This window comes from Haemaphysalis longicornis, unplaced genomic scaffold (genome assembly GCF_048455015.1).
Source record: "Haemaphysalis longicornis isolate Haplotype H1 unplaced genomic scaffold, Haemaphysalis longicornis Haplotype H1 scaffold_75, whole genome shotgun sequence".
NCBI lineage: Eukaryota > Metazoa > Arthropoda > Arachnida > Ixodida > Ixodidae > Haemaphysalis > Haemaphysalis longicornis.
Window position 1 is genome coordinate 22,279 of NW_027526434.1, and position 24,469 is coordinate 46,747.

The 24,469-nt window shown below is 47.2% G+C and overlaps 1 protein-coding gene across 6 annotated transcripts in view; it reads left to right on the forward strand.

Moving 5' to 3' along the window:
* Positions 1–24,469, forward strand: part of LOC144148072 (uncharacterized) — an 81,863-nt gene that overhangs the window by 11,365 nt on the left and 46,029 nt on the right. For all 6 annotated transcript variants that reach the window (XM_077679664.1, XM_077679667.1, XM_077679666.1 and 3 more), the window contains exons 5-14: positions 4,396–4,569; positions 7,849–7,904; positions 10,019–10,331; positions 11,102–11,228; positions 13,261–13,349; positions 14,168–14,385; positions 16,065–16,236; positions 17,629–17,807; positions 22,484–22,700; positions 23,948–24,148. In XM_077679664.1, the coding sequence (XP_077535790.1) occupies positions 4,396–4,569; positions 7,849–7,904; positions 10,019–10,331; positions 11,102–11,228; positions 13,261–13,349; positions 14,168–14,385; positions 16,065–16,236; positions 17,629–17,807; positions 22,484–22,700; positions 23,948–24,148 (1,746 nt within the window). The remainder of the gene's footprint in view (positions 1–4,395; positions 4,570–7,848; positions 7,905–10,018; positions 10,332–11,101; positions 11,229–13,260; positions 13,350–14,167; positions 14,386–16,064; positions 16,237–17,628; positions 17,808–22,483; positions 22,701–23,947; positions 24,149–24,469) is intronic.

The window sequence follows — 24,469 nt, forward strand, 5'->3', positions numbered from 1 at the left end:
AGTGCCAAAGGCGGAAAGAGAACAGCGCACCATGGCGGGGCGAGGCAAAAAGCCACCAGCCACCCGTGTCACAGGCCCAAGTCAGAACCGATAGATAGTATACATCCAGCCCGAGTCCTCATCTACACCAGGTAAAATCTCCTCCCTAAACATTTATGGTAGCACAAATAATTACACAGTGGAACTGCCGGGGCCTTATTAAAAACCTAGATGATATATATGAAATCCTACACAAAACGCAATCAGCCATCTTATGTTTACAGGAGACACACTTGAAACCTAAGCACACCAATTTCCTGAACCAATACTCAGTATTTAGGAGAGACAGAGATAGCTGCACGCACTGCTCTGGTGGCGTAGCTATAGTTACGCAAAAATCTATCCCTTGCCAATCTCTTCAATTGCGTACCGCCCTAGAAGCGGTTGCAATCCGGGCAATTATTTTCAACAGATTAACAACAATTTGCTCACTATACATTCCCCCTGAATATCGTTTATCTAGCTCAGAATTTGAGTCTCTCATAGATGAGCTGCCGGAACCGTTCCTACTCGTAGGTGACCTGAATGCACACAGCCCACTATGGGGATCTGAACGCACAGATTCCCGGGGCCGCTTGATAGAAAAATTCCTCTTCTCATCCGGAGCTTGTCTCTTTAACAAAAAAGAGCCGACATACTACAACACTACACACAATACATACTCACACATAGACCTGGCGATCGGCTCTTCTGTCCTCTTTCCGGCTGTTGAATGGGAAGTGGACAACCCCTATGGGAGCGACCACTTCCCTGTCATCTTGAAAGGCATTGATAAAGCCCGTAACAGTTCCATCTGCCATAAAAAGTTTAAGGAATCTGGTGCTGATTGGTTAAAATTTAAACAATTATCTCAGCTTTCATACACGTCCTTAAGCTATTTGGGCATTGACGAAGCCTGTGAACTGGTGACTGCACACATTCTTCATGCTGCCGAGAGCTCAATTCCGCAAACATCTGGTGCCACACCTAACACTAGGAGGCCGTGGTGGAATGAAGAGTGTAGGCTTGCACGGCAGGCTCAAAATAAGGCGTGGGGTGTCCTTCGCAGGTACCCCACTACGCAAAACTTGATTTCCTTCAAACGTGCAAAAGCACAAGGAAGACGCATTCGCCAGCAAGCAAAAAGAGATAGCTGGCGCTCTTTCGTGACTTCTATCAACTCGTACACAGATGCAGGCAAAGTATGGAACAGAATTAAAAAGTTTAATGGACGGAAAACACACACCCTACCTTTGGTCAACAGTACAGGCGATACCCTAGAGGACCAGGCAAACACACTTGCGAAATACTTTTCATATGTATCGAGTTCTGCTCATTACACGAATGCTTTCTTACGACACAAAACATCTATGGAGAAGAAACCGATTCGTGATAACAAAAGATCTGACGAACCATACAACACGGAATTTTCCATAACAGAGCTTTTGGTCGCCTTGGGAACATGTAAGGCTTCAGCGCCTGGGGCAGATAGTATATCATACACAATGATACAACATCTGCACCCAGAAACTCTCCGAACACTCTTGCACTTATTCAACAAAATATGGGCGGCGGGATACTTTCCGAGAGCTTGGAGAGAAGCAGTTGTAGTTGCCGTATTAAAACGGGAAAGATGCCTCACTACCTGCCAGTTACCGACCGATAGCTCTGACAAGTTGCTTAGGAAAGGTTTTTGAAAAAATGGTAAATAAGAGGCTAATCCATTTTCTTGAATATAACGGCATCCTGGACAGTTGTCAGGCTGGTTTCCGATCAGGTCGAAGCACAACTGACCAGCTAGTTGCCTTTGAGTCGTATGTCAAAGATGCTTTTATCCACAAACAGCACTGTCTTTCTGTTTTCTTTGACTTAGAAAAAGCATACGATACAACTTGGCGTTACGGCATACTGCTTGATCTCAAGGCATTCGGTGTGTCTGGACATATGCTAAACACTATTGAAAGTTATTTGTCGGAGCGGACATTTAGGGTAAGAGTAGGGACAGTGGTATCAAGAACATACACACAAGAAAATGGGGTTCCCCAGGGTGGAGTATTAAGCTGTACTCTGTTTATAATTAAAATGAATTCACTTGGGAAATCATTGCCACCCTCAATCTCCTACTCAATGTATGTTGACGACGTCCAAATAAGCTTTAGGTCATGCAATCAGTCCATATGTGAAAGGCAGATACAGTTAGGTGTGAACAGGCTTGCAAAATGGACGGAAGAAAATGGTTTTAAATTGAATCCTCACAAAAGTACATGTGTGTTATTCACAAGACAGCGTGGAATTCGTCGAGAACCCGATGTCACACTGAACGGAGAACGGATTGCTGTCAAGAAAGAACACAAGTTTTTAGGTGTTGTACTTGACGGAAAACTAACGTACGTACAGCACTTAAAGAAACTCAAACAAAAATGCCTAAAAACCATTAACATTTTAAAAGTGTTGTCACATCAGTCTTATGGTGCTGATAAAGACTGCCTTCTACGTCTCTTTGTGAGTTTAGTTAGGTCACGTATAGACTATGGAAGTGTAACATACGGGTCCGCGTCTAAAACTGCCTTAAAAATGTTAGACCCAGTACTACATTTGGGCCTTCGCCTTGCCTCTGGAGCCTTCAGGACAAGTCCAATCCAGAGTCTTTATGTAGAATGCGACCACTGGTGCCTAGAGCACCAGCGTGCTTATACAGCACTCCTCTATGCTATTAGGACAACGTCTATGACGAATCACCCATGCAATTCTATTGTGAATGACATCTCATCCGCCCATTTGTATTTAGCGCGCCCGTCGATCCCTGCCCCTGTAGCCTTGCGTGTCAAAGGCCTTGCAGAGGAGATAGGGGTGTCTTTAGATGATGGCATAAAAACCTGTATCGCCGATATAGTCCCACCTTGGGACATGTCAACTATTCATTGTGACACATCCTTTAAACAAATTGACAAGCGTCGTGCACCCCGCGAATTGATTTTACAGCATTTCTTAAGTTTACAACACAGATATCCATGCGCCTCTTTTTACACAGATGCTTCCAAGTCTTCTTCTTCTGTGTCCTGTGCTGCACATGGCCCGGACTTTGCCAGCACAAGGACATTGAACAGAAATTGTAGCATCTTTACAGCAGAAGCCTATGGTATTCTAATCACAGTGGAACACATTACACAGAACAAAATACAACAATCAGTCATCTACACAGACTCCCTAAGCGTAGTAACTGCATTGGATTCCTTTAAGCCCACAAAAAACGTTATTCTAAACCGCCTTTTTAAAGCTCTTATAACTGCCTATAAGTCAAAGCTAAAAATACTTGTTTGCTGGATCCCTGGACACAGTGGCATTCTGGGCAATGAAATTGCTGACCAGAACGCCACTTTGGCGGCCCTACGTAGTGGTGTTGATGTAGCGCAGGTCCCTCACCTCGATCTGAAACCAGTAATCCGGAGGGGAATCCGTAAATGCTGGCAGCACATGTGGGACACACACACAGACAACAAGCTCCACTCAGTAAAACCAAACCTAGGAAGATACACAACAGAAAAACAAAACAGATTCATTGAAGTATCCATTTGCAGACTGCGAATAGGCCACACTTACGCTACACACGCATATCTTTTGAATGGAACACTCCCACCTGTTTGTAACAAGTGTGGGGAACGGCTCACCGTCCTCCATGTATTAATTGAGTGCACATTCTGCAATGAAGCCAGAAAACGGCATTTCCCGAAAATATATACCTACAACATTCCACTACATCCTTCACTGTTTTTAGGAGATGAACCTATGTTTACAAACAAAAGTCTTTTAAGTTATCTTGCAGACATCAAGTTTTTAAAACTCATCTCGTACAGTGCGTGACCTCAGAGCCTACGAGCAGTGAGTGAGGCCCTCATGCTCCCTTTGTCCGCACGTGAAGCCCACTCACGTCGCATGCTCTTTGGCTCGAGGTGCATCACGTTGCACCCATAATCCATTTCAGCCACCATTATGAACATCTTCATGCTTTAGTGGACGGGCCCTCTACACCCATATATACAGTATTTTAAGATGTATCATACTCATTTCATACATATTTTAAGCACAAACATGACTATTGAAAGACCACGTAACATAGTTCTGGCGCTCTTTGGTCTTAGAAACCCTTGCGCCAATAAACCACAAACATACATACATGCATACATATGTGAAATCAGTGCGAAAAAAGCAGACTGACAAAGTTTACTTGAAAATTAAAAGTTGTTTCAAGACCAGTGTCCCCCCCCCCCCTTAAAAGAGCCCGCACAGTTCTTTGAGTCCCCCTCTTTCCTTTCTTTCCCTTGTTCCTGTGGAGTTGCCCGACGTTGCTGATCACCTCGTTCCCCTCTCCGATCACAGGACGTGGTGGAGCGGTTCCCCATGAGCCTGATCAGCGACCCGACGGCCTTCACCTCGGACGACCCGCGGGAGCTGTACAACAACATCCTGGTCTTCGTGGTACAGGACGACCCCGTCTCGGGGGGACAGCCCGAGCACGCCGAGATGCACATCTTCCAGTGCGTCCGCATCTCGGTGAGTCCGCTGCTGCCTCCTCTTTTAGCAACGATGATCTTTAAAGGGGCCATACAAGATTGTTTTATTCGAAAGATTTCATGTTTTATAGTTCCCCCAGCACTTGTACAGAAACAAACGATGCTTTATTCATCGAGAAATTAATCAATTTAAGCTAAAATTTTGATTCTCCCGCCAATCGTGTGTTTCAACACCATTTGCAATGACATCGTAAGAACAGGTCTTTCAGCTAAACTTGGTGTGGAGAAAAGACTTGCTTACGCTTAGTCAACCTAGATGGCGCCAGCACACCGCGGCAAGCCGTTTTCTGCCTTTGGTTCGTTTGTGACCGCATTTGTACCTCGCTTGTTTTTGTTAAGGTAGAAAATAATCATTTCGTGAAACATGGTGCTTGCTCGAAAAATATGGTCACGTAGGACACCGTCGCTTGCGTCAATCAGCCAGTGTCGTCTGAGACAACCCCAATGCCTCGCAGTGCTGTGCATCTAAGCCGAGCATAGCGCGCAATACCCACAGCAGTAAGCATCGGTACTTCTATGTTTACGTGTGCTTTCGTAACTTCCACTGTTTGTCCCACCATTCTTAGTGATATAAAAAGAATGTGCCCTAAATTTAAGCACAAATAGCTCGTTCGGCAAGCTTATAAGCTCTGCCTAATTTGCATTTGCTTTTGCTGGCCTCAGCCAATCCCACAGCTGGCGCGTATGACATCATAGGTTCTGTTGCAGGAAATGAGTGAGTGGGTCGCATAACCATTCCCTTTTTTCCTAATCATGCAGCTTATTTGAGCGCAGTTTACGTTAAAAGTGGTGTCAGTGTGATTCTAACGAGGCAATCTTTTGAATGAACCAAACTTGTGTTTTCTCTTCATGGCTCCTTTAATGACCAAGTGTTGATTGTTCATTGGGCGGCTTACCACGACACCATGCAGAAAACTTGGCCAAACCAATAATAAGCTAGGCGGGGCCGCCAGCTTCGCTGTTTGCCAAGTCTTCGTGCCACTAGTGGGAAAGCTTTTTTTGCACTGCCATCTGGGATTTGTTGCCACTGTGAATAATCGCTGTATGACTGAGAGACAAATGGAGAAAATCAAAGCCCCTTTCTTGAGAGAAAGACGCTAGAAATACAAAGCTTCTCCCCCGTGCAGCCTGAGTCAAAGTCAAAGTCCAACATCCAAACTGATGTTCAGCCATGTCGAAATAGCGCAGTGTGCATGCATGTCGGATTCTTAACACGAGGAACGTAGGTTTGATTCCCACTATGGGGGACGTTTTTTGTAGCGAGAGCTGCAGTGGCCGTATTCTCGCCTATTCGCTGTGACCGGTGGCCGCACCGCGAGCTGAGCTGTTCCTTAGCTGGCAGCAATCCCTAGGGAACCTGTGGCTGCTAGAGAACCTAGTGATTCCCTAGCTGCCACAGCTGGCAGTGCCGCCGAAAATGAAAAATAAACAAAGAAAAATAAATAAATAAAAATAAAAAGAAATAAAAATAAAAAAGAATAAAAATATTTAAAAAATAAAAAATCGTATAAATAGAAGGGGCGGCTCGGTGGTATTTGTCGTCAGATATGGAAAGGGAGTCGGAGAGACTGAAATAAGACAGGATTCATCGTCGGAACGAAATCAAGAGGAGGCAGCGAGCCAAGGAGACGGACGAAGAATGAGCCGCACACCTCGAGGAGCGTCGTAACCGCACAGAGAACCAAGCTTAACTATAACGTTAACCATACTTCTCGCTACGCACACCCCGGCATAACTGAGTTAAGCCACATCCATTTTTTTTCTCCTTTTAAGACGCTTGATGTGCCTTTGTAGAAACCAGGTGTGTAAGTTGGGGTTCGTGCAGTGCGTTTTGGGTGATGGACGACGCCAGCTGCCAGGCATAGAAAGCTTCGCTTTAAAATGGCTTTGGTGAGGTGTCCATCTGGCATCTTGTTGGCTGCTTTTCATGTGTCCACCATCTTTGTTAGCTGAACCGAGAGAATGGGTGTGTACAGTCTTTGTCAAAAGTTCCTGGGCCGTGCGAACCGTATCTGTGCCAGAAGGAATTCAAAGCGCTCAGGCATAACCGGATTATCTTGTGACAGGAAAGAAATAAGGGTGTGCTTGCCTCATTTGTGGCACAAAACATTTCAGTCTCATTCAAGGAGTAAGCCTAGGTAGAATTGTGAATTTTTAATGACCTGTTATCTCTTTTGGCGTGGCCTTGAAACTTTTTGACAAAGGTCGTACGTACTTGCCCTGTTTAAAAAAATGGCGCTGAAATAGTTAGCTGGGCGACAGCAACATACTCGTTTTTGGGTTAATCTTGAGATCAATAAGCTGGTTTCCTGTTGTCTTGGAATTCGTAAATCTGGGGCGATCCTAATCAAGAAATCACCCACATTAATAAGGGTCTTCATCAGGTGTTAATTTTTATGGGCTAGACGTCTGCTATGGGTCCAAATAAGGCCGCGAAAATTTGGAGTTAGCCTGCATGGTTTTATGGGTATAGCTAGCCAGTCGCTAAGGGTTCTGGCCCAAGAACAGAGCACCAGTTGTGTGTAGCAAAGAAGCTGGAGTTGGGCCTGTCCAAGAGAATCGTCGTTAATATTTCGGTGCTACACAAATGGGCTGAGCTGTGCGGAAATCACAAATTGCTCGATGCCTTTTTGACTGCTTTCCTAAGAAGTCACCACATGGCAAACTGGGGGAGGGGGTGTGTTGTTGGCGTAGCGTCGTGCAGAATGCCAGGTGTTTGTGCCATTCTCTAGAAGCAAAGCTTATGCTCGCTTGTTTAGCTTGCTTGCCATTCGTCCTGCGTGTCGAGATTCTTGATTTCACTGAGTTAGGATGCCAGTACAAGTGCCAGTTCACTTTGAAAGTTTCAGCTTCAGTGCTTGTCCCCCTATTGGTTGCCTACAATTTTCAGCGTGTAGGCAGTATGGCTTGCTATGAGGAGTTGGTGCCTGATTACTCTGTGTCTCGATTGTTGGGGCCCAGCCTTTGCTTTGTGTGAAGATTGTACTCGTTTTGGAAAAGACAAAAAAGAAAATTGTGGATGCGTTCGAGATTTTTTTGTCTTATACGGTAGGAAAGTGCATTGCCCTGGCAGTGTAGGACTTAAAAGTGTTCTGTATCTGCTACCCCTGTGTCAGTTTGCTGCTGCAACAGGTTCTCATTTTAGTTCGGTAAACTGCAATTCACGCCATGTCCACTGCAGGCTACGTTTTCGCGAAACATGTTACCTTTGGTTGCTGGGTGCAGCGTTTTTAAAAATCTGGGCTCTTTCTCCTTCCAGGCCAAGGAAGTGGTCGATGACATCAAGGCCTTCATCATGGGCAAGAGCAGGGCCCGGTGAGTGGTGGGCGGATGTGTTTGTGTTCCTCATTCTTATCACCTCTAAATTCACCTGAAAAAGAATTAATGCGTGGAAGTGTAGTTGTAACATGATGCTACTGTTGTGTACACAGAATAGGGTGGGGTGGTCACAGCGGGTGATCACAACGTTAGCTTACTCCTCCCTGCTTTGGTAGTACAGCGGGGATTATTACTGTCAACGGGAATACGCCATTCAGCGGGCTTTCTGTCCTAATCAAAAGTTGCAGGAAGGAAGGTGGTGGCTGAGGTGACCCTTTGCAATGACTGCTTCCATTATGTGTTGGTGGTAATCCCCCTCTGCGGATGAGAGGTGTTGAAGTTGCTATCAATGGCTGTTCAGGTGTCCGAGTGATTTAGAGTTGAGAATCGAGGAAAAGCTGGTGAAACTCGAAGGATGGCAAACGGGGTTGTAGCAGACTTGGCTGAGAACAACTTTTTTCACCAGTAGGGAGGCATCTGGGAATGGCAGCGACTTTGTGATGACGGGACAACGTAGCGATGTGATTCTTGTGGGAGTGTAAAAATTCACGCATCCCCACGAAGTGAAGCATGATGAGTGGGTGAAGCACTGGGGATCGTTCTTACCGTAAATCACCCGTGGCATTGCCCACTTGCGCATGTAAACAAGTGACAACGCATGTGTACAGTATATGCAGTTCCAATGCAATCCAATCCGATACAATTCAATTTAATCCAATCCAATCCAATCCAATCCAAATCCAATCCAGTCCAATGCTCCTCGCGCATGCGCAGCACTGTGCACACGGATGCCAAGAACCGGACACAGCGAGGTCCTAAGGTGCTTTGTCTGTAAAATGAATGCAGGACAAAACAAGGGACAAAGAGGGGTGCTGTCTTTGTCCCGTGGCACTCGTCTTTGTTGGGAACCAGAACCAACTGAAACCAGAACCGGAACCAGAACTTTGGTGGGAACCAGAAAAACTGTTTTTTCTGGTTTTTTCTGGTTCCCACCTTCCAGGCGCAAACTTTAAACGGTCGTAACTTCTGCTACAGACCAGATAGAATGATGGTGTTAGTATTATTGCACTCCTTGATTTGTACACAGTTCACTGGTACCTTGTTCAGCTGCATAACTCCAGCAGTTTTATTGCAAAGGCTGTCAAAAAATCAAATATAAAAATCCAAATATATTTTACGCAAGAACAAATTTTATATATCTAATCAGAATGAAAAGCTACATATGTCTTGCAATTTTTATCATCATGACTGTAAAAATAAAAATTTTTGGCTTAAGACCAGTGTGCTCCCTTAAAAGATCCCTTGCAGAGGTGGTGGAAATTATTCCTCCCAAACCATCTTTTGCCATGGGGCACCTCGTAACCCATGTGCAGTTTAGGCCCTTCAAGGGGGGACGACAGGGGTCTTAAAACAATTTCTTTTGATTTTTAACTATACTCTGTGATACTTGCCAGTCTTGTTGCTTTTTTCCCATGATTTCAAATATTCTATTGTTTTTTGAGCAAGTTAACTAGTTCCCAGGATAATTAGAGATAATTAGCCATTTCTGGAGGAACCATAGACAAAGCAGTGTTGGGGATGAAACTGTAATCTTCATATTTCCTAGGACTGCGAAGACTGGTGAATACACTATAGGAAGCGTTTTTTTAATGCATTGCTTGGAACTAATTTTACAGCTCATTAAACTTCAGTGTTTGAAATGGGCATTCAAAATGGTTCCTTGCCACTGGTTCCACCAAAGCTTTACTCAACTGTAAAATTAGTTTCAAGCGGTGCATCAAAAAACCGATTCTCTTATTGCACTCACCAGGGTTCATAGCATTGGAAAATACTATAAAGATTACAGGCTTATGGCTAATGCTGTTTTGTCTATTGTTACACCAAAAATGACTAATTATCTGCAGTTATCTTCAGAACTAATTGACTTACTCAAAAAATAGTGGCGTATTTTAAATAAGTGGGGGAAAAGCAGCAAGACTGACAAGTTTCACAGAGTTTACTTGAAAATTAAAGAAAGCTGTTTTAAGAGCACTGTCCCCCCATTAAACCCCCTGAAATGTGCATTTGGCAACCTCCTCCTCCTCCCCCTCCCCATCCTCCTCCGCTCACAGGCGCGGCAGCCACGACAGAGGCTCGGGCCTGCCCCCTCCTCCCAGCGTGGCCGCCCCCGAGCCCCCCGTGAATGGCGGCGGTGGTGGGGGCATCAACGTGCGCGAGCAGGTGAGCATCTTCAACGCGGTGTCCCAGGGCTCGCCCCCTCCGCCCTCGCACCTGCCCCCGCCCATGGTGCGGGGGGGAGGGCCGCCCCACGACAAGCTGGAGGCCGCACACCACCCGCGAGCGGCCGGGGGAGCAGGGTACGTGGCGAGGGAGTCCAACGACGAGACCAGCTCCACCACCAGCGAGAAGTACGAGCGCGACGTGGTGAGTGGCACATCTGCGTCGCATTGTCGGCACAAGGGTGGCAATGGAGTGTCGGGCGAGTTGGTATCAGATGACGGGAATTGGCTCGAACTTTCAGACAAACAGCAATGTCGTGTATTTGTTCATCCAAGTTCAAGCATATTCAAGTAGCATGAAGAACAACTGAAGCAGAAGGCTGTTGGGCAAGTTGGTTACTCACTAAGGAATTCATGTGTGTGGGAAACAGACTGGTATTGCCAGGAGCATGTGTTCTGTTTTGTTTATTTATTTGAGCTTTGTTTCGGCTGCGTTATCTGTGTTCAAAGCAAAGCGCGTACTACCTTCCCTTTCCTTTGTAGGCCGCGCAGGCTGTCTAATTTGATAGGGAGAGTGTATTGCTCTATCATCACTAGGGGGGATTGTTCTGCTTTGATCACCGGTGCTCGGGACTTAGTTCGAATGTTCCAGAGGAAATCGCGTGGAAAGATAAATGCCCGCTGGGCAAACACCGCGGCATGCAGTAAGCTGGCACCCGCCTGTGCACACCACATTTGTACAGTGCTTCGTTGCTGCTTGCATGATCTTTTGAGTTTTTAGCCGTGAACAAGTTCGCTCCAATAAACTTTGCCCCTGCAAGGAACTTGTGTCGTCCTCGGCTACTCGAAAATATTTTAGGGGGATGCCGAAGGAGTTGGGAGTAGCCTAGGGGCTCCTTTATCCTGGAGTGAGTAACTCGTCATTGAATAAAGTTATTCTTTCTCTCTCTCTCTCTCTCTCTCCCCCCCTGGCAGGCCATACTGAACCACTGCTTTGACGACATTGAGCGGTTCATCGCCCGCCTCCAACACGCAGCAGCTGCTTACCGGGAACTCGAACGCCGCCGCAAGTCGCGCAAGAACAAGAAGAAGGACCTCGGAGGTGAGATGAGCTGGAAGGTCGCGTGACTCTTCCGCTGCCGTCTGCAACAAAAGGTTCGAGAGTACAGTTGAGCCTCGTTATAATAAAGTAGTATCGGGGCAGCAAATTAGTTTGTTATATCTGATATTCGCTATAACAGTAGAGGTAGAAATCGCCTATAACAAATCAACAGTCTGGCTTGCGCAAAAATACTTGATACAGAAAGGCATTTTGTGAGGCTTCGAACCCACTAAACACTAGGTAAAACTTACCTTTCTTGTTGCATTTTGAGCTCAACGAGCCAGAACATGAGTGCGTGAAATTACAACAGAACAGAGTTCACTTGACAAAACAGGACTGCGTCCGTATTTATTGGATGAAGGATGTGATCTTCGTCTGCTGGCTGGCTACTCGCAGCATTGACCAGGATGAAGTTTTCCACAGTGTCCACTGACAAAAGGGCCTTTACACTTCTGCAGTTTAAGACTTCGGGGGGTTTTTCCAGTTACCTTCTCAGCCTCCTGGTCAAATATTGTTTCATTATATCCAACATCGCATGATTCTCGCAGTTTCAGTTTCGTTATAAAATAAGAAGCGCCATTGAAACAAAGCGCGACCGACCAAGGTCTGTATTTAGTTCGCTATAGCCGACAATGCGCCATATCAGTGTTCGTTATAACCAGCTTCAACCCGTAATACAAGGGTTTGCAGAACACTCATATGATAGGCAAGTCCGAATTGTAGAGGAAATTGAGAAATTAAGAGAGACGGTTCTGGGATTTGCAGCCTTTGAATGGAGCGAATTGGGCCTTTGTACCTGAGTTTACCATAACTACAGTGTAGACTGCTTATTACGTAGTCGTGGGAGCCGCGATACCGCACTATAAACAAAACATGCGTTAATCCAACCATATCGCAAGCTACCTTTCCATCATCCTTTGTTTCACGTCACTCAAGCTAACGCCACTTGAAAACAGAGGTAATGTTCTTTATTTTCGTTGTTGTTCTTTTTTGGCATCAGACGCTGTGGCATGGTCTTACAAACTGCGAGCGCGGGTTTAACTTATACTTTGTTTTGGGAATCTGCGGTTCTTAGCGTCTAGAAAGAGCAGATGCCACAGGGAGGGCAGGGAGGCTTACGTCGGTGAGACAACTTGATAAGAACGCAAGCCGGATTTTTTTGTCTCATCGCACCTTGCGTTTGCGATGCCAAAGGTGTTTGCTTATCGGCTCAACGTACAGACAGTGGAAACCTCTGGCGTCGCGGCTTGGCTCGCTATATCCAGATGTTCGAAAAGCAGATAAGGTGGTTGCTTGTCTGCAGAAGGTTCGAATTGCAGCAACTTACCGCGGCTGGGAAGGAGTGGGTGGCTTGCTATCTCCAGAAGTGTGCTGAGAGCAAGGGCAGTTGGGGTTTTATCACGCCAGTGGAATGTCGCACTCGAACTAAAAGATGCCTATTTTTTTTTTTTTTTTACTCTCTGTGTCTAGGTTAGAGGAAGGAAGGGAGCGCGGGCTGCGTCAAATGGCTGATTCCGTCGTTTTTTTTTCTTTCTCGTGACCCAAAATGATGCCCTAGCTGTGCCGGTCGATCAGCGGACCCACCAAAAAACTCCACTATAAACGGCATTGTGCTTTGCACAACCACGTTATAAGCGGTACGCTTATGCATCAAAAGTTGTATGGGAGGCCTACCGGTGGTAAGAAAAACCTGCGTTATGTCCGGTCCCGCACTGTAAGTGGTTCCGTTATAAATGGTCTAAACTTTATTTGCGTAGTGGGTGCAACTGAGTGTTTTACTTTTGCACACTGATATTGTGGGCAAGTGAGTGCACACAACTAAAAAAAAAATATGGAAATCCAAGAGCAAAGTGGGGGAAAGGCTTTCCCCATGCAATCGAACGCACCCTCAACCGTATGGAAATTTTCTGCCGGAAAAAGCTGTAGTCATTACGCGAGCAAATGCGGTACACTTTACTAGCGCGGAACTGATAGGCCTGCAGCGAAATTGCGTGTTTCCCCCCCTCACGTCACCCTCCTCTTAACACCGCAGACGGCATGCTGAGCATGAGGGCCAAGCCACCGCCTGAGCGGGAGTTTGTGGACATCCTGCAGAAGTTCAAGCTCTCCTTCAACCTCCTGGTGAGCCTTCTTTTTTGTCCCGCTCTTGTCTCTGCTTTTTGCTTCCGGGGACGGGGCCGTTTGTTGCGCTGCAACAACTGCCTTCCCGCAATCAAGCTTGTGAACTCGTGAAGGGGAGAGAATGGCCACCGGTTTTGATGGTTTTGTGGGGGTTGTGCGCACACAACCCTCCAGTTGTTTAAAGTGCATTTCTCTTTGATTTGAATGTGTTGTTTCAATGATCCGGGCTTCATTCAGTATGAGTGGAAGTTCTTTAAAGTTTTACTAACGAACGAGCTGCAGCGTTGTTCTAATCGACGTCGTAGGGAGGTAGCGTATTTTCGCGCATATAACCTGCCCCTGCATATAATCCGCATCCCCACTTTCAGCCCGCCGGGAAAAAAAAAAAAAAAAAAGAAAGAAATCGTCGCGTATGCCCGCACATTTGATACAGGAAAGACTGCACCAAAGCTACTGCTCAAGCAACGCATCACATACAGTGTAGGCAGAAAAAGTGCATATTTAGCAAGTAGAATACACTGACTGCAAAGCGAAAGTCACAATTCACTAATAAAATTCAGCTGTTGGAGTGCGCTCGTCCTTGTTTTTTCTTCGTTGTCCTTGCATGCTTTGCACAATTGCTGCCATGGTCAGTGTTGCTGCGTGGGAGCTTCTCGGCACCACGCGCATTGCCGCAAAGCCTCACTAAAGGAAAAACCCCGCATATTATCGGCAACCCTACTTTGCCACTGAAATTTTTGCGTTTCTTGTGCGGGTTATACGCGCGAAAATGCGGCGCTCTGAGCATTTCTTCCTTCCCCGCCACTGTTCCCCAACAGGCGAAGCTGAAGAACCACATCCACGAGCCCAACTCGCCCGAGCTGGTGCACTTCCTGTTCACGCCGCTGGCGGTGATCGTGGACGCGGCGCGGGACTGCGGCCGGCCGGGCACGGGGGCCACGCTGGCCGCGCGCGTGGTCAGCCCCCTGCTGAGCCGCGACGCCCTCGAGCTGCTGGCCAACTGCTGCACCTCCAAGGAGAGCGACCTCTGGCACAGGTGCGGCCGCGGGGGGGAAAATCCGAGCCTGGGTCACCAAAGGGGCACACTCGCCTTAAAGGAGCCATGAAGACAAAATAAAAGTTGGGTTTATTAGAAAGACTGCTTAGCCCCGATAACAATGATACCATTATCATCGCATTCTTCGAACAAATAACGGAGACATTGAAGAAAACATGTGAAGCAGTCGCGACCCCCTAGCCGATTCCCCGCAACTTTTCTATGACGTCACAGAACCTTGTTTGTGCGATTGGCGGCCGCCTAACTGACCTGTCGTGACAACACATGACTGGACATCTGTAATGGGGCCTCTATAGTTCCATTTGACTGCATCACTTGAATGCCGAAGTGCAGTTCACGCACTGAAAATTATGTTTTATTGTTGGCCCGTATGACGTCATTCTTGCTCATAACACGTCACTGTGGCGCAAAATTTGAAAGTTTTTAAATACTTCTTGCTTTTTTTTTTGTTAAAAAAACATCTTTTGTGGCTCTAATGGAGCTGAGTGAGATACTGAATCCTAGTTCTTTCAAATTGATTGATTGATTGATTGTGGGGTTTAACACGCCGACGCAACGCAGGCGATGAGGCGCGCCGTTGTGGAGGGCTCCGGATTAATTTTGACCACCTGGGGATCTTTAACGTGCGCCGAAATCTCGTACACACGGGCGTTTTTGCTTTTCGCCTCCATCAGAAAAGCGGCCGCCGCGGCCGGGAATCGAACCCGCGACCTCGTGCTCAGCAGCGCAACACCTTAGCCACTGAGCAGTTCTTTCAAATTACACCACGAAGTTGTATTTTCTCTTCATGGCTCCTTTAAACCAAAAAAGTTTATTTTTGCAGTTATGATGATGAAAACTGAGGGGCACGTGTAGATATAAAATTTGTTTTTGTGTAAAACGAATATATTCAAGTTAATTTCATTTTTTCTATTTGATTTTTCTACAGCGTTTGTGAAATAACTGCTGGAGTGGTGCAGCTGAACAAGGTACCAGTGAACTGTGCACAAATCAAGGAGTGCAATAAGGCTAACATCACCATCCTACGTGGTCTGTAGCAGAAGTTACGACCATGTGAAGTTCGGGCTTGGAAGGCAAAGTCAGTTTTTCTGGTTCCCACATTTAAAGCTCAAACTTCAAACTGTCGGAACTTCTGCTACAGACCAGATAGAATGACAGTGTTAGTCTTATTGCACTCCTTGATTTGTGCACAGTTCACTGGTACCTTGTTCAGCTGCATCCCTGCAGCAGTTTTTTCACAAAAGCTGTCGAAAAATAAAATAGAAAAAGTGAGAGTAGCTTGAATGTATTCATTTTACACAAAGAAAAATTTTATATCTACAATTAGAATGAAAAACTTCTCATGTACTCTAATTTTTATCACATCGCGGAAAGGCTTTAGCCCCGCAAGAAAAAAATCACACGTTTGAAATGACGCAAAACAGCTCCAGCATACGAAATTAAAGCAAGCACAAAGAGAACAGAACTCCCGCTGGCGCAGTTTCAGGCAGGGAGCACACAAGCACAGCCAAGGTGGGAAATTCGAATGGCATGGGGTGGTAGCAGTGAGCGGATGACGGCGCTACAGCCCATTGTGGCGAATCACTGCTCTGCACTTACCGACGGCTTTTACGTTAAGTGGAACGGCTTTCATTTCCGTTGTGCCTCTGCCCTTGCAGCCTGGGCGATGCGTGGGTGGTTCCGCGCGACATGTGGAAGGGCTACGAGTCAGAGAGCTACCAGCCGGTCTTCTCCGACGGCTGGGCGCCTGACTGCAGCGGCTCCGACGACCAGGCCCCGCTGCCCCCCACCGCACAGCCCCCGCGCATGCGTCGACGGTCGCAGGAAGAGGTCGGTCCCCTTTTCGCCTTCCCTCTTCTTCCATCCCTTTCTGGACCACACAGACCGAGTGGCTGTCCCTTTCCGATTGGTGGTGCCGGCACACACCATCTGGCCCAATTGCTTTTTCTCTTAATACCAGTTGGATTTTTCCCCCCTGATTAGTGGTTCAGGCCGATTTGCATTTAGCCATGAATTCAAATTTAGCATGCGTTGCATACTTAGACGAGGTACAGGGACAGGGGAAAAGACAGAGGCGCTTGTTATTGTAGCTTCTGAAACCTCTGTAATCGTAGGCGCATTGGTTACACTGGAAAAAAAGAAAAGCGTCTTTTTTGGATCAATTATCTGTCATGACTGCTCGGCATTTTCAATTGCTGATGTGAGAAACGAATGGAAAAATGTTGCAACTTGTGGAAATTTTGGGATAGTCACTGCTCGCTGCTCGCTCCTGTTGGCGTGTGATGGGAGAGTTAGCGGTGATTTTGAATTTCTCTGCTGGTGTGTTTGCTTGTTTGGCTGTGTTTGTCCACGGCCTTCATCTTAGAGCCACAAAATAAGCTGCGCTTAAGACTAACGACACTGACGTGTGCGGCAGCCTTTTTGGTGCCTGACGCCAGGCTGGCCAGCTTTATGCGCCCTATTGCGGCCGACACTGACGGGCGGAATTGGTCCGGGCGCCGCCTGGCAACCATGACAGCTGTGTTTACTTTCCAAAGACTCTGAGCCTTCACGCCGGTGTGCCAGGACCACGCTTGGTTACGCTAGTGCAACTTATTCAGTGGATCTAGGTTACACTAGAGCCGACAGATAAGCCAGTGGCTGTAGGCTACGCTAAGCCACTGTCGTTCTTTCCCAGCCAGAAGCGGAGCAGGCGTTTTTCACTGTCCGGCCAGTTGAAATAGCCTGGTACAAAGCAGTACGGCATTCCCACTCGGCCCGGGGGTTAAAAGCTCACTCTCAACGTGTCACAACGCCGCACTGCACTCCAAAAATCGCGATTTATCGAAGAATGCGCTCACACGGCAACGCACAGGCACCAAAATGTTTCCCCCCGCTTGTTTACTAAAATGTTTACCAAAATCTTTATCCGGAAGGCCCATGGGCCTTCCAGGGTAAACAAATGTCACGTGTCGCGGTTCGACCAGCTGTCGGCGGCGTACAACAATGAGAGAAAAGAGTGCCGATACTCTGAAACCTGATCTGGTGGCTCTACTTCATCCATGGTGTTCTGGTGTGGAGGACCACCTCTCGCTACTGCCCGACTTAGGCGTGCGAATGCCTCAGGCTGTGGAACACCTCCGAAGGAGCCGTTTCTGTTGCAGACACCGGCTGTGTCGCTCAGTGGCCCGCTTTGGGCCTTGCTATCGCCATTCCCACATGCTTGAGGCCCTGTGCGTGCAGGTGGAGTTCCGTGACGTCCCCGACTACCCCCCGCACCGGGGGGGCAACGTGGTGTCGTCGCAGCACGAGGTGGACAGCCGCTACGGGGGCAGCGACTACCTCAGCGAGCGTGTGGGCCCACCACCCATGCAGACGTCCCCCTACGACCGCAGCTTCTCGCCACGTGACCACATGGAGCGGTGAGTGGTCTGATGAGAGTGCCCGGACATGGTCCACGCACTCGTGCGCTTACGGGGGCCGCATTGAGAAAATTACACTTTATTAAAACTAGCCTCAGGGGACTCGCTGAGCTCCGATTCAGTCGCAAAAAGCATTTTTTAGGTGCGGAGTACCTTAGGACCGCACAATGTCCGTCCGCGTCCGTGCACATAGCATTTACAATCGTAAAATATCACACAGGCACCGGCAGGATTCCAGCCTGTGTCTGGTAGAGTAGCCCAGAGTTAGTTTCAGTCGTCTTACCCATTGGGCTACGACCGTGAGTTAGTACCCGAGAGTCAAACGGCTCACTCCCTCACCTGTAACGGTGCGGAGCACCTGAGGACCTCCCAGTGTCCGTCCACGTCCATCTGTGCGCACACCACCATCAAGCGAAAATCAAGCGAATTTCGATTTGAGCCGTGAGTCGCAGTTTCATTTAGGGAATAATCAAGGTGCAACTCACGGCTCAAATCGAATGACGGTCGGGGCGCAAATCGGATGACACTGAGGGCGCAACTTGGATGTCATTTCGAGTCCCCGTACTCCACACCCTCGCCATCATCCACGAAGTGGAGATGCTGCCATTTTAACTCCCCCCCCCCTTCCCCTCCACCCTCCAAAAAGCAAGAAGTATTGAAGAACTTTCAAACTTTGCGCCAAAGTTCCATAATGTGGGAAGAAGTGGCATAACATCGGTCAGCACTTAAAGCACTTTTATCAGTCTGTTAACCCCGTGTTAGCATTAAAAGCATGTTAGCATTCAAGTGAGGCAATTAAGCGGAACCTGAGGCCCCACTGTGGAATCACGCAGTCGTGTTTCCGGGTAATGGCTTGAGTCAATGGTCGCCAATGTAATAACAAGATTCCGTGATGTCATATGGAAGAGTCACTGGAAAGTGGCTGGGGTCTCATCACCACTGCTGCATCCGTTTTCCTTACGGGGGGACGCGGCTTTCAACTTCGGAAAAATGACCAAAACATCGTTTTTTTGAAACCCACATATTTGGCTTCTATGTTTCCTATTCTATGCGTCTGCAAAGTTTTTACGCTGAAAAGCGTCGCAAAGTGGCATAAAAAAATACTTTTGTCAGGCGCGGTGACAAACTATCAGCGCAAAAGGGCGAAAAAACGGCAATTTTCGGAGCGCTCTATCTCCGCAACGGTGCCACCGGGCGCGGCCATTTTGATATGGTTAGATCGGCCGAGCGATCGTCTTTCCAGTTCCGCTCGTCTCTTTTATCTTCGTTCATTCACAAACGCACAAACGGCAGAAAAGAAACGACGCATAAACGAAGCTAGAAATAGATGCTGAAGCGCTATTGGTCCTCCGGTCGGGGCGCAGAACAACGACCCTCCTGATTGGATGTCACGGGCGCAACGCAAGATGGCGGCCGCCTGAGCTGCGTAGCGAGCGGTTCGAGTTCATTTTCGCCGCTTCGCTCGGCCGAGTTTCTGTTCAATCTATGGTATTCAACACGGACGTTATCGCGGTGGGAATGCCGGAGATAACGAGCCAGATTACGGGAAGTTGTGTGGCTCGAAAGGCGGAGGTCATCGAACGCTTCGTGGGGCGCGTGACTATAGTGAACTAGAATAGCGTGACTCTACCGTCGCCAGACCCCGGAGGGTGACGCGGTGTGCGCGCTTGCGATAGCGGTTTGTGAAGTGAACTTTTAGTCGGGTTTGTGATGTTTACACGCTTAGTTATTGCTGTGTTTTGACTGTGGGCTCGCTAGCCTTGAGAAAGAAACGGTCGACGCGTCAAACGCTGCGGCGCGCACGGCATAGCCGACGCGCATTGGAGCAGCACATGACTGGGCAACCGGTTACGATTGAATGCCAGTAGTTGTAATTAATGCCTGCGACGTTAGATTTAATCTTAAAAGCGACCTGACCAGCCATATCAGGTATAATCAAAGTTCGATATGTCGCGGTAAGCGTGCGCTGCAATGCGCGCGAGCCATATCGCCTTTCTTGCGCAACGTTTCCCGTGCACTTGTAATTTTCATGCAAACAGGTTTGAGTTAGTAATATAGGAATAAAAATATGTTCTCTGCATTAAAAATGTACGTTACTGTCGCAGCATTTAACAGTGATTTTTTAGTGAAATTATTGATACCATTGCTTAGGGCATACTGGCTTTGCTGCGAGAAATATTGGATGCCTTAAATGTCAAAAGTAGTAAAAAAATATGCTCTTGCATTGAAGTTGGGAGTTATGCAGAATACTCTACGAAGCTTCAAAGTAGCTCATTTTCATCCTTGTGATATGCAAACTTTTGGCCATGAACACATGCACGTATGAGGACTAAGTTGCTGTGCCAGGCAAGATGATAAAACATAAAAAAAAGCCAAAAATGTTCAAATTTAAGTAAAATAAATGCTTAACTTGTTGCCATGGTGACAACACTGCAAAAGGAGGCTGTTCAGTGTGATACAGCCAGCCAGCTAACCTACTTTGCATTGAAAGCCCATTGAAACCCATCTCCCCCTTCGTTTGGTCTGCAAAGTGGGGTATGTACTCTTCACAGAGGAGCTGAAAATGATGTTTTCTGGAAAGAGAAAGGCTGTAAAAGGCACTCCAATTTCAAGGAAAGGCATTCCAGAAGCCCCATGTTCAAAAGGACATGAAAGGCTAGAACCGTGACGACTTTTGATAAGTGAAACCTATGTTGCAACTTCGGAAGCCGTTTTCTCAAAACAGTTTTTTTTGCCACCTGTGTCACTTGTACCAGGGATTTCTTTGTGACCGCTGGGTCTATTTTGATTCCGTTTCTTGCATTACATTCCTTGATGAACAGTTCAGGTCGCAACACTTTTGGTTTTCCAGATTTGTTTTTTGTGATTTTTTTATTCAAATAATCGTTCACAGTCGACATGCCTATTGCACATTAACCTCTAAAAAAATGAAAACTAAAAACATTGTGTTGTAAAAAAAAAATTCTAAAACTGTCACGACCTCGTCCATTCATTTGGGAATGCAAAGCACTTCGAACAAGTTTTCTATCATGTTTTATAAGTCGCTCAAGCTCGGTACAAGCGGAACAGAAAGAAAATTTAATACATAAAAAAGTTTTCAAAATATTAGTTTGAAATTTTTATGGTGTTATCACGGAAGCATTTCCAGTTGCTGTTCCAATTTTCATCAAAATCCACAAAGAAATAAAAAAGTTGATTTTGAAAGCCACGTCCCCCCTTAATACAGTCCATGCCCGTTACAACAGACCCTCTTAATATGGAAAAAACATCCGCAGTAGCCGAAGTATGCAGTATCTGACCTAAAATGGGGGGGGGAAGGGTATATGAGGGCAAAAGTGGGTATTTTGATCGATATTGCATAGTACAGACACCTTGTTCTTTCTACACACCTGGAGCACCTTTGCACAGTGTTCTGAAAGGCAAAGAATCGCCTAAACACCATTTCCAAACCTTAGCACCGGCACTTGGAAAAGGCCTAGTGCATGCGGTCAAGTGTGTAAAGACGCACGATAATCTGAGCAAATAAAACAAGTACAAACTTTTTAGCGCGCAATTTTTTGGTCTGTGTTGGTGCATACGAATTTCGGATGACACGAATATTTTTCGCGGTCCCGCGAGGTTCGTATCATCGATATTCTTCTGTAACTACGTTTTTAGTGCTCTCTCTCTATTCTGTGACTGCTGATGTTGCGTAGTACGAAACTTGTTTTTCTCAATATTTGTTTTGTTTATTATCATTAACAAAGCATCTTTCGTGGCTGGAAAGGACATCAGTGAGTGACCAAAGGCTGGCTCTTCCAAATTTGGAAGAGGTTGTATTTCGTCTCCATAAGTGAAAGACCACCATAATTTCAGCGTAACACCTGGAACCTCTGGCTGCCGACTGTCTTAGAAGTGCTGGAACATTCAGTTGGACTGAAGCCGACGAATTCCAGCCCAATAATTTCTTCAGTGCGAGTTTCATTACCTGCAGCTAGTTTGCAGCTGATGGTTGTTTAATTCTCTCGGGCGAAGTGCTCAACTAGATTTCAGTAGGCTTTGCCATTAACAACGGAACTTCCCACTTAGTCTGAACCAGGTCTTTTTGCCGGAGAGTGGGTGTTCCGACTGCCTGGCTTCAGTTTTTACTCTAAATGCAATGCGAGTTGTGGTAGCGGAAGCAGGTGGTTTAAAACTTACTCGTCCAAATGCAAATTCCTCATCCATTCCTCATTGAATTAGGTAAAATAAGGTTGGCCGAGTGAGCCATGGGCAGAAGAATGATAGAGATAGGAAGCGAGCATCTTGGATATGGGAGCAAACTCAAGTGGGCGATATCCTATGGCTCAAATCAAGAGAAAGAAGGGAAGCTGGGCTGGGCATGTAATGGGGAGAAGTGACAGCCGGTAAACACAGGGTGACTGCTGAGAAAAGGGGCTAGAAGGAGGGGAAGAGCGATAACTTAGCGTAGAGATGAGGTGAGGAAATTTGGTGACGGAGAATGTGCTCAAACAGCGCTGAATAAGACTGGTTAGAGGCCAGTGGGAGAACCTTTCAGTGGACACAAAAAAGTCCTTCTTCTTCTTCTTCTGATGATGATGGTGGTGGTGGTGGTGATATGAGCTGCCAGGGTTGCTTGTCTGCCTTCGTGTGGCAGCGTAGTGTTCATCCACACTGAATGAACAACACCCTCCTAGGCCCGGCACGCAGACCCCGTCTGAGTCAGACCCCCGGGACCAGCGGTCGGAGCTGAGCGTGGACTCCATGGAAGGGGGGCCCGGAGATCCCCAGCGCCAGTGGCGTGCCTGGGCTGACGCCCTGCGTGACCAGGGGGCCAAGCTAGTGCAGGTGGTCTACCCCCGCACGGCCAACAACGACAAGGAGCTCACCGTCGTGCGCGGGGAGTTCCTCGAGGTGCGACACTCTGACCTCCACTCTTCGTTTTTTTTTTTTCATCACTTTTCGGGGGGACCTTCAACCAATTTATCTTGGCCATGGGCTTACTAGCCCACGTGAAATTAAGTTTTTTATATCGTTGAGAACACATGAGGAATTTGTAAATAAACAAAAGAAGCAATTTTTATTCTGGCACTGAAAGTATATCACATGGCCTCAAAAGCTTTTTAGCCAGCTCAGATTTTAGTAAACTGCACTAAGAAATCTACCAATGCAAAGCTCTTGACATATTGTTGCAATTAGTCTCCTCATTTAAAACGTTTTTTGGGAAAATAGTTTCAAATACTGCTGTTATATTGCACTGAAGCACCAGCAGCACCATGGTCCATTTCACAAGCCACAAGCGCAGTGGATTTTAGACGGTTCTCAACAATCCCCCCACTGAGCATTTCTGAATCGCTGTGAGATTCTACAATTGCCAGCTAAAGAAAAGTGACAACAATAAGTGTTGGGGCTTTGCTGTCCCACCTTCCCAGTGGAAGGGGGGGGGGGGGGGGGTGAAAATGTCCTTCCAAGGCACCCCATACCTATTGTCGCTTGTAGAATGTCGTGGTGAGTAATACATGTGCATCAGTAGGGGCTAGTTCGCACTGCATAGCTGGAGTGGAAAGTGCTTGAACTTACAACAGTAGCAACAGGGAAGGGAGCACAAAGAGAGCAATTGAGGCTGAAACGTTTCATCCTGTGTTGTTGTCTTTCTGTTTCCTGTTGCTGCTATCCTAAGTTTAAGCGCTTTCCACTCGAGCAATACATGCTCAATGGCTGGATTATTAAGACTCCCGGCCACGGTGGCTGCTTTTGTGGTAGAAGCGAAAAGCGAAAACGTCCGTGTTTTCGAGATTTCGGCGTACGTTAAAGATCCCGAGGCGGTCAAAATAATCTGGAGCCCTCCACTACGGCGCGCCTCATCGCCTGTGTAGCGACGGCACGTGATACCTTATAATCAATCAATGGATTATTGAAAACTGCTTTTGAAGTACATGTTAGCTACCGTCCCACAGGCAGGGTAAACTAGAAGCCTAGAGTGGTTCAAACTGACCCCCAGAGGGTGGAGCAGAGTGAGGGGGCCACTGTGATCGTTACCCTCCCCACTGTGGTTATGGTGCGTACAATACTCGCTTCCCTCGCGAGACAGGGGGATTTGAGGATGATGAGTGTTTGGGGCGGAAGTCTGACTCCCGTTGCGCGGTCGTGTCGCGCGACAGATCCTGGACGACAGCCGCAAGTGGTGGAAGACGCGCAACATCCGGGGCCAGGTGGGCCACGTGCCGCACACCATCGTGACGCCCTACCACGCCGACGACAGCGGCAGCGTCGGCGGCGGCTACGAGCGCTCCTCGAGCCGCGACAACTACAGCCGCTCGCCCTACCCGCCCGGGGGAGCCTTCGCGGACATGGGCCTCGAGGTGGGTGCAGGCTCTGGCCTTGTTTGGTGGCCCTCAAGTGAGTCTTGACAGGGACTCGCCTGTTCACATTCCTATGGGACTGACTGCTTCATGACCCACGGGCTTAAGCACCATCGCACACCAATACAAAAAAGCCTTACAAATAAATATCAATGTTCGCAACGGTCTAGTTTGCTTATTTTTGAACTATGTGACTTCTGTACTGAAATAAATGCACAAAACTCTCTTGTGCTAGGTAGCTAGCACCATTTAGTGAAAATTTGGCAAACCAGGATGTGTTTCTTTTTTAATTAAAGAAGTGATATATTTCTAAAAGAGACA